Source organism: Chrysochloris asiatica, unplaced genomic scaffold (assembly GCF_000296735.1).
Source record: "Chrysochloris asiatica unplaced genomic scaffold, ChrAsi1.0 scaffold00104, whole genome shotgun sequence".
NCBI classification, from domain to species: domain Eukaryota; kingdom Metazoa; phylum Chordata; class Mammalia; order Afrosoricida; family Chrysochloridae; genus Chrysochloris; species Chrysochloris asiatica.
Window position 1 is genome coordinate 9384094 of NW_006408622.1, and position 16066 is coordinate 9400159.

Genomic DNA, 16066 nt, shown 5'->3' on the forward strand with positions numbered 1-16066 from the left:
CCAAGGAGCACTCTGGCTGCACTTCTTCCAACACAGATCTGTTTGTTCTTTTGGCAGTCCATGGCACTTTCAATATTCTCCTCCAACACCATAACTCAGATGCATCAATTCTTCTACAGTCTTCCCTATTCACTGTCCAACTTTCACATGCATATGAGGTTATTGAAAATACCATGGTTTGGGTCAGGCGCACCTTAGTCCTCAAACTGACATCTTTGCTCTTCAACTCTTTAAAGAGGTCTTGTGCAAAAGATTATGTCACTTGATTTCGTGACTACTGCTTCCATGAATGTTGATAATTGATCTGATCAAGATTGACAACATCAATCTTTCCTCCATTTATAAGGATGTTGCTTATTGGTCCAGTGGTGAAGATTTTTGTTTTCTTTATATTGAGATGCAACCCATACCAAAGGCTGTAGTCTTTGATCTTCATCAGTAAATATTTTAAGTCCTCGCCACTCTCGGCAAGCAAGGTTGTATCATCTGCATATCTCAGGTTGCTAAAGAGTCGTCTTCCAATCCTGATGCCATGTTTTTCTTCATATAATCCAGCTTCTCGAATGTTTTTCTTCATATATAATCCAGCTTCTCAAATTATTTGCTCAGCATACAGATTGAGTAAGTATGGTGAAAGAACACAACCCTGACACAAACCTTTCCTAATTTTAAACCATTTGCTGTTCCCTTGTTCTGTTCGAATAACTGTCCCTTTTTCCATGTACAGAGTCCTCATGATCACACTAAGTGTTCCGTAATACTCTGACTTCTGGAATATTGTCCATAGCTTGTCATGATCCACACAATTGAATGCCTTTAATTGAAAGTCTAGTCAATAAAACACATGTAAACAACTTTCTGGCATTCTCTGCTTTCAGCCAAGATCCATTAGACATCAGCAATGATATCCCTTGTTCCACATCCTTTTCTAAATCTGGCTTGAACCTCTGAAAGTTCTTTGTCAGTGTATGGTTGCAGCCATTTTTGTATTCTTTAGTACAACTTTACTCACTTGAGATATCATATTGTCCAATGATTTCTGCATTCCATTGGGTTACCTCTCTTTGGAATGGGCACAAATATGGATCTCTTCCAGTCAGTTTGCCAGGTAGTTGTCTTCCAAATTTCTTGGAATAGATGAGTGAGTGCCTCGAGTGCTGTATCAGTTTTTTGAAAGATTTCAATTTTTATTTCATCCATTGTTGGAGACTTGTTCTTTGCCAATGCCTTCAGTGCACCCTGGACCTCTTTCAGTATCATTGGTTCTTGATTGAAATGGTTGAACATCGACCATTTCATTTTGGTACAGTTAGTCTGTGTATTCCTTTCTAGGCTTTGGTGAGTGGAAATGGACAAGTGCTGGCCATTTTGAATCAGACAGTCAGAGGATTTTCTATGCTGAGAATGACAAATTGAAGAGGAATGGTATATTCATGCACAAAATGAACATTTCACAAATCTGTCTTGAAGTGTACAATGCTGTCTGTGATCCGATAATATCCATATGCCTACAAGGAAGCCACCCCATTATTAAACAACCCTGATTGCACTGTAGGATAAGCACTGGACTGCTAGCAGTAAGGTTGGCAGTTCAAAACCAACAGCCACGCCGTAGGAGAAAGATGAGGCTTTCTGCTCCCGTTAAGATTATTTGTTGTTGTTCAGTGCTGTTGAGTCATTTCCAACTAAGTGACCCTGTATAGAGTTTCCAATGAGTGACTGTTGGGTTTGAACCTCCAGCATTGTGATTCTAATTGACCTTGTGGTCTAGTGATTATCCTAGGGTACCACACCAGAACTCCCGTTAAGATTTCCAGCCTTGGGAATTCAATGCTGGGTGCTAGGAGTGGCAGGAGACTCAGTGACACTGGGGTTGTTGTTTTTGGTTTTCGTAAAGAAGTCATTTGGTGGAAGTTACAAAGGCCATAGCTAAAAGGGCCATACTAAGTAATTCACAGCACTGTACCGGGTCTCCTTTGCTCCTGGGCCTAAGGATTCTACCAGGCCCTTGGCGTGCCCCCATGGATAATGGGTTGTGTCTTTTCAGGTTGTGGAGCAAGGATCTTCCCAGGGCATGTTAGAGCAGATCCTCTGGGTTCTTATCACCTTACTGCAGTGGGAGATTTGTCTCCTCTGCATTCAGTATGCTATCATTAGGTCCCCAAGGATTCAGAGAAGGCTGAATCAGGCATATACAGTTTATCCCTCAGATCTCTGTCAGTATGTGTGTGTTTCTGTGTATGCACACACATGTTCAGGTGCTGAAAGCTAAAAGATAGGAAGAAGAGAGGAAAATATTTTCCTTAGTCCTTTGGGAACTCAGAGGTCAGTCTGGTGACTCAAGACTGATTTTTCTTCTTCCTTTGCCTTTTCACTGTCTACATTCCTCTAGGACTAACTCAGGACATAAGTGATCTGTTCTTGCAATTTTAAAAGCCACTGTCAATGTGAGTTGGTACTTCTCCTTCATGGAATTTATTCTTCCTAGTTGCAAGAGTTTAACAGTGGATTTTGTTTTCTTGTAACTTTCTGCTTTCCTTAGTCCCTCAGAGAACATACTCCTGTTTTCTTCTTCTTCTGAGTGATGGGTATCAAAAACTGTTACCCTTCCTCAAGTATCCATCTGTTCTCAAATGAGTGTTAGGTATTCCTCCGGCAAATCACCTAGTGTTTCTTACTTACATATCCTTCCACCGGAAGTATTAATGGAACAGAAAAATGTACCTTGCTGGAAATGATAGCTCTCTACTATAGTAGTAAAGTGGGACCACATGTTGCAAACTTGGATTTTCCAATTAAACAAGAAGGGAATTCATGTTGATTTGTTGTAGTCTCGGTGTCTGCCATTCTCTTAAGATTTTTCAGGCTGGAGATAGATGGGATACAATAGATTAAGCTTTTGGAATTACGGGAGTCTATGTTAAGTAGATCTATTTTGAACATGTATAGTGTGTGCTTGAGTCACATTGATGTTAGTCTGGATCTTTCTCCATTAGTTCTGGTAGGTTAGGAACAAAGGGTATAAATAAGTTTATGGTAACAGGTATAATTTAGTGATTGTCGTTGTGAAGAAATAATAAATGTTGGGAAACAATGACTTTCAAAATTGCAGAGGAGTATTAGAGAACTTGTCCAACCTCACTGCCCCAAATAAGAATATTGAATACATAAAAGGAGATGTCATACAGCCACTAAAAATGATGTTCATTAAAGAATTCTGATGGCATGGGAAAATAAATGATAGGCATTTATCATTCTGGCATATTTATGAGCTTGGTATTTTAAATAATTAAGTTACATAAATTATATTTAAAGTATATTTTCCGAGATAGAGATTTTATAAGGTATTTCAGATTGATTCAGACTTTTTTTAAATGTGTGTGGTGGACACATGGGAAGGACAATCACAAGTGTTGAGATTCTGGTGTGCTGGGCATATGGTGGGCTGTTACTTGCATATACAGTTTCATTTATGGAGAAACACCAATTATCTGGACTTTTTTTGTTCCCAGACCTGGGTGGATCAATGGTAATTTTCCAGCATGCCAGAGGTTATATCTGCACGTTGTTGTTGTTGTTGTTGTTATGTGCCGTGGAGTCGGTTCCGACTCATAGCGACCCTGTACAGAGTTTCTGAGGCTGTAAATCTTTACAGGAGCAGAAAGCCTCATCTTTCTCCCACGGAACAGCTGGTAGTTTCAAACTGCTGACTCAGATTAGCAGTCCGATTCATAACCACTACGCTACCAGAGCGCTTTATAGCTCATGTAGGAACATTCAAAAACTATAAAACATTCAACTCTGGTTTCCACACCTGAAACCCCTCTCTTTTAAGGGTCCAGCAAAGTCTAGTTTACTAATAATGTTCCCCTTCTGCATTGCTTTCCATTTTCTTTATTCTATCTTAAACGTGGTTGTATATGTTTCTTTCACAAATAGTATATTTCTTTATGGTTTCAGGTTCTGAAGTTCAAAGATGTGGCCATTTACTTTTCTGAAAAGGAATGGGAATGCTTGAAACCCACTCAGAAGGATTTGTACCGAGATGTAATGTTGAAGAATTATAACAATCTGGTTTCACTAGGTAGGTTTATTAACCCTCCCCCAAATTTACTTGACCTTTTAGAATTTCCATGTTCTTTGCTATGACCTTCTGGTGAAAACTTTTCAAGTGGGTGGCTGAAATGATGCCATGCCAAGGAATAGTTTGTTCCTTGTGGAGTTGAAAATGGGCTTCTCTGTTCCTGACCTTCACCCCTTACTCTGACCTTTAATCTATTTGCTCTTCTTTGCTAATCCTGGACTGATTTAATTTTAGGATGCCCACAGCATAACCTTGTCCTTTTTTTTCCCCCTCCCCTTGAGCAGGACTGTCTGATTCTAAGCCAGATGTGATCTTCTTACTAGAACAGGGGAAAGAACCCTGGAGGGTGAAGAGAGAGGAGACAGAAGAATGGTGTCCAGGTGAGTGATGGTGAATCTCCCGGAAGAAGTCACTGTAGGTGGTAACAGAGGTGACCCGTGAGAAGTCAGCACATCTGATACACTGCTAGAAAAGTTCCCTGAATAGGCCTAAGACTTAGAGTAGAAAGTATGGATTTTCAACATGAGCTTCCAAATGTATTTCAATTGTTACCACTCTTACCACTCTACTGAAGGAGCTCTAATAGCGTAGTGGTTACAAATCGGGCTGTGAACCGCAAGGACAGCAGTTCGAAACTATCAGCTGTTCCGTGGGAGAAAGATGAGGCTTTCTGCTCCCGTAAAGATTTACAGCCTCAGAAACCCTGTACAGGGTCACTATGAGTCAGAACCGACTCCACGGCACATAACAACAACATGGGTCAGAACCGACTCCATCGCACATAACGATGATGACAAACACTCTACTTCCCTTCTCTCATATATCCATCTCATTTCAGAGAGATGTGCCTTCCTCCTTCCTTGTGACAACCATTTTACCTATACTTTGGGTCCAGTTTTGTTTTATTTAAAAAAAAAAAAAAAAACAGCTTTATTGAGATACAATTTTGTTGTTGTTAAGTGCAGTACCGTATAGGGTTTCCAAGACGTGTGTAGTGCATTTGAACTGTCAACCTTACAGTTCAAACAGACCTTACAGTCCAGTGCTTTAGCCATACCAGGACTCCAAAATTTACAACATCATAAATTTCACTCATTTCAGGTTGTTTTTAGAACTGCGTTTTTATACAAATAATGTGTATGTTCTATGTTTGTTGGCCAACCATACACAAAATGCAGGTTGTTTTCTGAACCGTATTTTTACACAATGTGTGTGTTCTATGTTGTTGGCCAACCATGCCCAAAATGCAGTTTAGTCACAGACTTGTGCGACCAGCACCACAGTATAATTTTAGAACATTTTTATCAACCCCAAAATGAAGCCCCATTCTTTTACACTACACCCAGCCCTAGGCAACACGAATCTACTTTGTCTTCTGTATATTTCCTATTAATGAAATCACACAATCTGGAGGGGTTTTGTGCCTGACTTCTTTCATTTGACATGTTTTCACGGCTCATGCATGTTGTAGCATGTATCAGTACTTTCCTTTTTATGGCTAAATTTCATTGTGAAGCTATCCTATATTTTATCAGTTCATCAATCGATGGACATTTTAGGATGTTTCCATTTATGACTTACAAGTAGTGTAATTATGAACATTCACTTCCAAGTTCCCTTTTTTTCCTAGTCTGTTGAGTGTAATTTTACCTGGAAGCAGATGAAAATGTTAAATGCATTTTTTTCTACATTTGTATATGTTGTTAAGTGCCATCGAGTTGGTTCTGACTCATAGCGACTCTGTACAGGGTTTCCAAGGAGTGGTGGCTGAGTTTGAACGGCTGACCTTGTGGTTCAAACAACCTTGTAGTTAAGTGCTTTATTCCACATCACCCACACCAGGACTCTGTATATAACACCTGTATATTGTTGTTAAGTGCCGTTGAGTCGGTTCTGATTCATAGCAACCCTGTATAGAGTTTCTGAGGAGCGGCTGGTGAGCTTGAACCACCAACCTCGGGGTTCAAACCAACCTTGGAGTCCAGTGTATTAACCAACAGAGCCACATGTAGATTTTGCCCTTTATTCTATTAATAGTGTGTATTACATTGATAGATTTTTGAGTGTTAAACCAAACTAGCATTCCTGAGATAAATCTCACTTAGTCATAGTATATAATCCTTTCTGTATGTTGCCAGATTATTTGGTAATATTTTGTTGAAGATTGTACATCAGTATGTTTGTCCATTGATGATCAATTAGGTAATTTCTCTTTGCTATTGTGAGTAATGTTACAATGGCATGGGTGTGCATATATCTGCTTGTGTCCTGACTGTTATTTCTTTGGGATATATACCTAGTAGTGGGATTGCTGGATTATATGGTACTTCTATTTCCAATTTTTTAAGGAAGCATGCTATCATTTTCCACAGTGGCTCTACCATTTTACAGTCCCACCAGCAATGTATGAGAGTTCTAATCTCTCCACACCCTTACTTAATGACCTTTACTATTATTGTTGGGGTGAAATGATATATCATTGTTTTTTTGATTTGCGTCTCTCCCATGGCTAGTGATTGTGAACATTTCTTCATGCGTTTGTTGGGCACCTGAATATCTTCTTTGGTGAAGTGTCTGTTCACGTCCTTTGCCTATTTTCTAATTCAGTTGTCTTTTTGTTGTTGAGATGTTAAAGTTTTCTATAAAGTTTGGAGATTAATCCCTTGTCAGATGTTACTGCTAATATGTTTTCCCAATCTTCAGGCTCTTTTTATAACTCTTTATGGAGAAGTCTATTAATGTGCATAAGTATTTCCATTTTAAAAGGCCCCAATCATGTAGTTTATTGTCTGCTGCTTGTGCATTTTTGGTTATGTTTGATGGTCTCTTTATGCCATAAATTAGAACCCCTAAATTTGCCCCTATTTTTGATTTGATGATCTTGATAGCTTTAGGTTTTGTATCTAGGTCTTGGACCCATATTGAGTTAGTCTTTTTATATCTTGTGAGGCATGGATCTTGTTTCATTTTTCTGAAAATGGATCAAGTTTTGCCAGAACTATTTGTTAGACAGTCTCCCCCATTTAATGGATTTTTATCTCTGTCAAAGCTCAGCTGTCCATAGGTGGGATGGATTTGCTTCTGGGTTTTCAATTCTGTTGTGTTGGTCTTTGTGTTTGTCATTACACCTGTACTAGGTATCTTCACTACCATAACTGTACAGTTGATTTTTAAATCTGAAATTTTGAGACTGCCTACTTTTTCTTCAGCAATGCTTTTCTTCTCAGGAGTCTCTTTCCTTTTTATATGAAGTAAGTGACTGGCTCTCCCATCTTCTTAAAGACTGTTGATGGAATCTGGATCAGGATTACGTTATATCCATAGATCGCTTTGGATAGCATTTTCTTTTTTTGTTGTTATATAAATTAACCCATTTATTACAGGCTAGACAGGTTTAGGTGGTGGAGCTTCTACTGGTCTTTCAGTTCCTTCAGTCATCTGATGGCGGACTTTACTGTAACTGCGGAGGTGGTGTTGTAGGTCCAGGCACCCCCAGCCACCATTTTCATACAGGAACCACAGTGCCAGATTCCCACAGCTCGTCTCTTCATCTTGGTTTTGCCGCAGAAGGAGCAAGTGTACTTGGCATGCTGGCTGATTTAAATTTTCTTCACCATTTTCCTGAGGGAGGCACCATAACGGGTCCCGTGTTTACCCACGATTCCGACCTTCTTGGTGCGTTTAGCCATCTCGTCGCCACCTAGTGCCCAGTGTTGACATTTTCATAATATAAGTCTTCCTGTCCATGAGCATAATATGTTTTCATATACCTAGGTCTCTTTTAATTTCTTGTAGTGTTCTGTAGTTTTCTTTGTATAAATCTTTGGCTATCTCTAGTTAGATTTATTCATAAGTATTTTATCTTTTTGGTAGCTATTGTAAATGGTATTGGAGTCCTGGTATGATTCTGTAAGAGAATCACTAGACCACAGATTTGAACCACAAGGCGGTGATTTAAAACCACCAGCCACTCTTCAGAAACCCTACACAGGGTTACTATGAGTTAGAACCTGTATAGGGTTTCCAAGGCTTTAAAAATCTTTGTGGGAAAAGATAGCTTCATCTTTTTCCTGTGGAGTGGCTGGGGGGTTCGAACCACCAACCTTGTGGTTCACAATCCAGTGTTAATCATCAGAGCCACTGAGCTCCTTATCTACAATTAGGGAGAGTGTTACTTCTCCCTTACCATTGTGGATGCCTTGTCTTCCCCTCTCTTGAATTACTGTCCTGGCTACGATTTCCAGAATGATGTTTAATATGAGTGGGGATAGAGGGCATCCTTGTCCGGTTCCTGTTCACAGGGGGAGTGTTTTTAGTTTTTCTCAGTGGAGAATAATGGTGGCTGTTAGTTTTGCATGTATGCCCTTAATTATGTTGAGAAATGTCCCTTCTGTTCCTATTTGGATGAGAATTTTTATCCAGAATGGGTGTTGGATCTTATCAAATTTTTTTCTGCTTTGACTGATATATGTGTTTTTTCCTTTGTAAAATTTAATTAGTGGATTATGTTAATTGTTTGCCAATGTTGAATCATCCTTCCATACCTGGAATGAATCCCTCTTGCTTGTGATGTATAATTTTTTTAGTGTTGGATTATATGGGCTAAGACTGAGTTGAGGATTTTTGTGTCTGTGCTTATGAAGATATTAGTTTATAAGTTTCTTTTTTAGTGGTATCTTTGCCTGGCTTTGCTATAAGGATTATGGTTATGAATTCAAAATTATTCCTTCCTTTTCTGTGTTCTGGAATAGTTTGAGTAAAATTGGTTTCAGCTGTTCTTTGAATGATGTAGTATTCTCCAGTGAAGCCCCATCTAAGCCAGGATATTTTGTTGGGAGGTTGTTTTGTTGTTGTTGTTTTTTAATTTTTTCTTGTGTTATGGGTCTGTTCAAATTTTCTTTCCCAGTCTGTGTGTTAGTTTAGGGAGGTTGTGTATTTGTAGAAAATTGTTTATTTCTTTTGGGTTTTCCAATTTGTTGAAGTACAGTTCCTCATAGTATTCTGTTATTCTTTTATGTTGTACTGTTTATGTTGTGAAATTGCCCATTTCATTTCTTATTCATGTTATTTGCATCCCCGTTGCTTTGTTAAGCCTGCAGGTGATTTATCTAGTTTTGTGACTCTTTTCTTAAAACCAATTTCTGGACTTGTTTATTCTATTGTTTTTGTTTCATTGATTTCTGTTCTAATCCAGTCCATAGTATTTCCTTTCTTCTGGAGACTGTAGGCTTTTTGTGCTGTTTTTTTTCTAATTGTTGGAGTTGTTTGGGTAAGGTATTGATTTGGCTTCATCCTTCTTTTTTGAAGTGTTTCTTTATTGCTGTAACTTGCCTTCTGAGCAGTGTTTTTGCTGTGTCCCAAAGATTTTGGTATGCTGTGTTTTCATTCTCATTAGCTTCTAAAAATTTATTTCTCTTTTCATTTCTTTTTTTATCCAGAAACTGTTAACTTAGTTGCCATGTTTTTTATTTTCCCTGATCTTCCTCTTACTGGTTTTTAATTTTACAACATCGTGATCCAAAATGTTTTATAGCTTTTCAATGCCTTTAAATGTATTGAGCTTTATTTGTGGCCTAATAACTGGTCTATTCTGGAGAGTGCTCCATGTGCACTGGAAACGAGTGTGCGTTGCCGTTTTGTTTGGTGGAGTGTTCTGTATATGTTTAGGAGGTCAGGGTGGCGGATGGCGTTGTTGAGATCTTCTGTATCTTTGTTGAGTTTCTTTCTAGTTGTTCTGAGCATCATCAAAAGTGCTGTGTTAAAGTATTTGAATACTATTGCAGCGTTGTAAGTTTCTCTTTTCAATTTTGTTTATTTTACTCTCTGTATTTTGGGGCTCTTTCATTGGGTGCATAGTTATTTCATATGATTATGTCCTCTCACTGGTTTGAATCAGTGGTTTGACTCCTGGGAAGCCAGGATGGCCAGGCTTCATCTGTCATACTTTAGACATATTATCAGGAGGGTCCAGTCCCTGGAGAAGGATATCATGTTTGGTAAAGTGGAAGGTCAGAGAACACCAGGAAGACCCTCAAGGAGATGGGTTGACACAGTGGCAGCAGCAGTGGGCTTAGGTGTAGCAACGATTGTGAGGTTGGACCAGGCAGTGTTTCGTTTTATTGTATATAGGGCGACTGTGAGTCAGTACCGACTCGATGGCACCTAACAGCAACAACAACAATCCTTTTTGCTTTTTACTTGATATCTATTTTAATCAGAAAATGCCATTCCTGCTCTTTTTTTGTTGCCTTTTTAACTTGTGGTTTTTCCCGTACAATTTGATTTTTCATTTATTTTTATCTGTATGCCTAAGGTGATTCTCTTATAGGCAGCCTATTGATGGATCCAGTTTTTTATCCATTCTGCCACTCTCTTTCTCTTGACTGGTGCATTTAATCTGTTTACATTCAGTTTGCATGAATTAATTCATGATAGGTATTAATTCATTGCTGTCATTCCTTTTTTATGATTCTATTTATTGTATTTATTTATTTATTGTTGATGATGTCTTTATTCCATATTATTTTTCTGTAATGTCTTTGTTTTTCTTGTTATCTTACAGATTGGGAGTCCAGAACGGAAACCGGACGTTTATCTCTAAAGGAGGAAAGATGTGAAATTGAATCATTGCCTCAAGCAGTAACAGTAAGACCTACAAGCTCTAACCTTGATGATCCCAGGTTCAGAGATAACAGAGACAGTACATTTCCATTTGAGAGACAACAAGAGGGACAGTGCAGACAAGCATTAATACTACTCGATCGATTACATCAGAGAAGTCATACTGGAAAGAGATCCTGTGAATTCAAAGGAAGTAAGAAAGCTTTCAGGGACCAGCTCTGCCCTATTCGACATAAAAAAATTCATAATAAGGAAAAAGACTCTGAATGTGGAGATGATGGGGGCACCTTTAATAGGAGATCGGACTTGAGTCAGCATCAAAGCATTTATGATAACAAAAGAAGTAATGCAAATAAGAAACGTGCCTTGACTTTTGATTCTGAAATGACTCATCCTCAGAAAATGAACACTGGTGAGAAGCCTCATAAATGTAAAGAATGTGGAAAAGCCTTTAATTCAAGTTCACAACTTAGTCAACATCAAAGAATTCATAGTGGTGAGAAACCCTATAAATGTCAGGAGTGTGGAAAGGCCTTTGCAACTACCTCACAGCTTAAACTACACCAGAGAATACATACTGATGAGAAGTACTATGAATGTAAAGAGTGTGGCAAAGCCTTTAGTCGTCCTTCCCACCTTACTCGACATCAAAGAATTCATACTGGTGAGAAACCCCATAAGTGTAAGGAATGTGGGAAAGCTTTTCGTTATGACACACAACTTAGTCTTCATCAGATAACTCATACTGATGAGAGACTCTTTGAATGTAAGGAATGTGGGAAGGCTTATAGCTGTGCTTCACAACTTACGCTACATCAAAGAATTCATACTGGTGAGAAACCCCATAAATGTAATGAATGTGGCAATGCTTTTCTTTCTGTCTCTCACCTTATTCGCCATCAGAGTGTGCATACTGGTGAGAAACCCTATAAGTGTAAGGAATGTGGAAAATCCTTCCGTCGCGGCTCAGAACTGACTAGACATCAGAGAGCTCACACTGGTGAGAAACCCTATGAATGCAGGGACTGTGAGATGGCTTTTACTTGTAGCACAGAACTTATTCGACATCAAAAAATTCATACTAGTGAGAGACCCCATAAATGTAAGGAATGTGGGAAGGCTTTTATTCGAAGGTCAGAACTTACTTATCATGAGAGAAGTCATAGTGGGGAAAAACCCTATGAGTGTAAAGAATGTGGGAGGTCCTTTGGTCGTGGCTCAGAACTTAATCGACACCAGAAAATTCATACAGGTGAGAAGCCATATGAATGTAAGCAGTGTGGGAAGGCTTTTATTCGTGGGTCACACCTTAGTCAACATCAAAGAATTCATACAGGACCGAGGGATGAATGAAGAAATGTGGGAAGGCTCAAAACTTAATTGATTTCAGAAAATTCATACTGAATAAAAAGGAGCCTGTGACTATAAGGACCGTGGGAAAGCATTTGAGGCTAATTACTTAGGATCAGCACTGGACTGTGAACCACAAGATTGGCAATTGAAACCCACCACCTGCTCCTTGGAAACCCTATGAGTTGGAACCTACTCAATGGTACTTAACTACAACACCTTACTAAATATGGAGTCCTGGTGTAGCATTGTAGAATTAAATTAAGCACAAGCTCAGTGGTTCAAAGCCTCCAGCCACTCCTTGGAAACCCTAAACAGGGTGGCTATGACTCAGAACCTATTGACAGAACTTAACAAGAATGACTTATAAATATCATTTATATTTGTGAATATTGAATATCAGAGTCCATACTGTGCATCAACAACCTTGATTTAAGGACCAGGCCTTATGTAACATTTGATGCTAATGAGAAGCTGTGTTTGGAATAGGGAAGGATTTGTTATTCAGAATTTGTTGTTAAATGCCATCAAATCAGTTCTGACTCATAGCAACCCTGTATATGGTTTTCCAGAAATAGCTTCTGGGCTTGAACTGCCAACCTTATGGTTAAAAGTCCAGTGCTTATGCTTCACTGTCACACCAGGACTCCTGTTCAGAATTTAGTAAACATCAGAGTTCAGCCAGTGAAAGTGGAAAAGCTCCATGAATGTTAGGACAGTAGGAAGGCTTTTTCTGTGGCTCAGAAAAGTCAGCTTCAGTGAATCCATAATTGGGAGACACTTAAGAAGGCTTTGAATGTGTTAGAGACATCAGTCATACAAAGTTATTGCCACATTGGGAATTTCACATTGAGAAATCAAAGGAGTCATCATATGTCATATGTGTGAGTTATCAACTTGATACAGTCAACAAGTTATTTATATGCTATTTAATACTTGACTAAGACTACATTAATATTAAAAATGCAGAAAATCCTTCCATCCACTTAAATCTTATTAAAAACTAATATACTCATTCTCTAGTATTAGTAAGTCTGTAAGAAAACACTCAAGCATCATAAATGACAAAGAATACGTAACTATAAAAATGGAGGGGATTTAAAGAAATAAGGCACAATTATGGCAGACTCTGTTGGTTACCTGCCTATTGCTCATTACCATTTTCTCCTTATCCATGAAAGTCTTCCCACCTAAGATTATCAGTGCCAGAATCTTGTTCTCCTAGTCTGTTTTGCAGAAGCTGCAGACATCTGCATTTGACATTCAGTTTTCCTTTCTATCAAACTGGGAGGAAACGTTTGTCTTGTAATTAGTGTGCATATCTCTGTGATACCAATAACTGTGGTGATTTTGCATCCAGAAAGGTGATGAGCTCAGGTTACTGCAGAGGATAAATTGGAGTCACCTGTGTCCTTGACAATGTTAAGCTGCTGAAACAACTCAGAATGGTCCTGTCCCTGAACTTGTGTGAAATTAAAAGTCCCATGCATATTTGTTACAACCAAAAGTATCCCAAATGTTTTGTGTTTATACTCAGCTTTGTACAATAAATATATGAGACCTGGGAAATATTTTTTTTATTATATGTGTATATACTTGTTTTATTAAATATATACATATACTCAGCTTTTATAGTCTATAGTACATCAAATATACATATATTCTGCTTTCTATAGTATACACTATATTTTATGGTTTATAGTATATCTGAAATCCTGTAAGTTTTCTTTTTCTGAATATAGTAAAAACCAAGAAGAAACTGAATTTAGAGGAGGCAGGGCTTAATGGTAGACTAGACAGAAAGGCTGTTCAGACCTCCACCAGTAATAACACAGAATACCAGACAAAATAGGTTCAAAGGATGTTCCTGGAACTCTGAACTTCAAATGAAGGCATAAATAAGAGGACCAAAGGCTTACTACAAATAAATTTGGAGCAGAAACAAGGAAGGAGGTGGCTTCAGATTTGTGTTGGCCAGTGAGTCCTGGTACAGCCAGTTTTCAACGGAAAGGAGCAGATATAAGGTCAAGAGAGCACTCACATCACAGAGTTCTGACAGATCGGCAGAGATAAAGGTACAAGCATTTCCTTTTCATTCTTTAAACTTGCTCTGTTTGCCCATCTCCAGTCTGGCAACCAAGGGGATGCCTGAGCAAGTGGACACCACCAGGGAAGGTTCTACTATGCACACACAAGGATCTGCACAAAAAGGATTGCTAGGTGCAGAATCAAAGAAGGAGAGGAGTCAACAGGAAAAGCTTGAAACAGGAGTGTCTTCCAAAATGGCTCTGGCCAGCCCTGAACTGGTCCTCACTAGGGGAAACACCTGAATGGGCTTGAGGGGAAGTGACAGAGGAGGAAAAGGCCAAATACAAAATCTTCCTCTTTAGTTATATCATAAAGTACAATAGGAACATGTTGAAATTTCCCAAGTAACTTTGATCACAAGACGCCAAAAAAGGGTGCTAAAGTTTTACTTAGACATTTTGCTACAGTGTTTTGTTTTGGCAATTTTAGACTTTAATGTCCAGTCTGGTTTTTTTGGTCCCCCTTATATCTTGGAAGACTTAGAAGAATTGATCCTTTTATGTTATGGTGTTGGAGGAGAATATTGAAAGTGCCATGGGCTGCCAAAAGAACCAATCGATCTGTTTTGGAAGAAGTACAGCCAGAGTGCTCCTTGGAGGCCAAAGTGGCCAAATTTTGTCTCTCATACTTCGGACATATTGTCAGGAGGGACCAATCGCTGGAGAAGGATGCCATGTTTGGTAAGATGGAGGGTCAGAGAAGAAGAGGAAGACCCCCAGCGAGATGGACTGGCAAAACAGCAGCATCAACGGGCTCAAGTGTGGCAACAATTTTGAGGTTGGCCCAAGACTAGGCAGTGTTTTGTTCTGTTGTACATAGGGTTGCTACTCACCAAACCGGGTTAGAAATTTACAAGCAGCCATTTAAGATACAGCTACCAGTTTCTATTCATCTGGAGTAAAAGATAATGAAGGAAATGAAAGTCTCAATGAAGAAACGTGTCCCCAGGACTAATAGCCCACACAAACCATGACCTCTTCTAACCTATAACAAACAATAGATGTATCCAGCTATCATTAGAGACTGTTCTGACCAGGAAAACAATAGCAGGTCCTTGGTAGAATGGGAGAAAAAGAACAAAAGACCCAATCTATTGGACCAATATTGGAGTCCTGGTGTGGTGCTGTGGGTTAATGAGCCAGACTGCAAAGCCATTTGAACTGTAAGATCAACAGTTCAAGCTCACCAACTGCTCCTTGGAAACCCTGTGCAGGGTCACTATGGGTCAGAATCAACTCTATGGCACTTCACAACAACATTGGAACAACAGAGACTACAGGAATCCCCGAGACTATTGCCCTAAGATACTCTTGAAGTGTGGTACTGAACCTACTTTTGAGAAGTCACCTTTCAGCTAAATAATAGCTTGGCTTATAAACTAAACAATGTCATATATGAGTAATGTTCTCCCTTAAATAATCAACCATATGAGAGCAAACAATCAACATTTACCCAAAAACAAAGATGAATGGGGAAAAGCAAGGGTTGGGGAAAAGGGAAGCTAGAGTAATGGAAACAGAATAAAAAGAATGGAAATAATAAGAATGCTGACACATTGTAAAAATTGTAACCAATATCATGAAATAATTTCTATAAGAATTGTTAATTGGGAATGTAATTTGCCGTGTAAACTTTCACCTAAAGTACACAAAAAATATTTCATTTTTTAAAAATTAGTAAAATGCAGATAAAATAAACAGAAATCATGTAAGAAAAATGTAAACTACATTGGGATGCTATTTTTCACCTAACAGACTGGCAATACTAAAATAATCTGACAAGATACTTTTTGAAATAGTCACTGTCCTGCATTATTGTTTTGTTTTTATAAAGGTTTTTATTGTGGATTGAGTGAAAGTTTACAGGGCATATCATCAGTTTTACATTCAACAAATCATATACCTTGTTTCATTACATTGATTA

At 38.6% G+C, this 16066-nt stretch overlaps 1 protein-coding gene across 1 annotated transcript in view; it reads left to right on the top strand.

The window, feature by feature from the left end:
- The window catches only part of LOC102819527 (zinc finger protein 420-like), a 58146-nt gene extending 46088 nt beyond the window's left edge, over window positions 1–12058 (top strand). The window contains exons 5-7 of the mRNA XM_006867400.1: window positions 3961–4084; window positions 4369–4464; window positions 10647–12058. Of these exons, the coding sequence (XP_006867462.1) occupies window positions 3961–4084; window positions 4369–4464; window positions 10647–12058 (1632 nt within the window). The remainder of the gene's footprint in view (window positions 1–3960; window positions 4085–4368; window positions 4465–10646) is intronic.
- Window positions 12059–16066: the final 4008 nt, after the last annotated feature.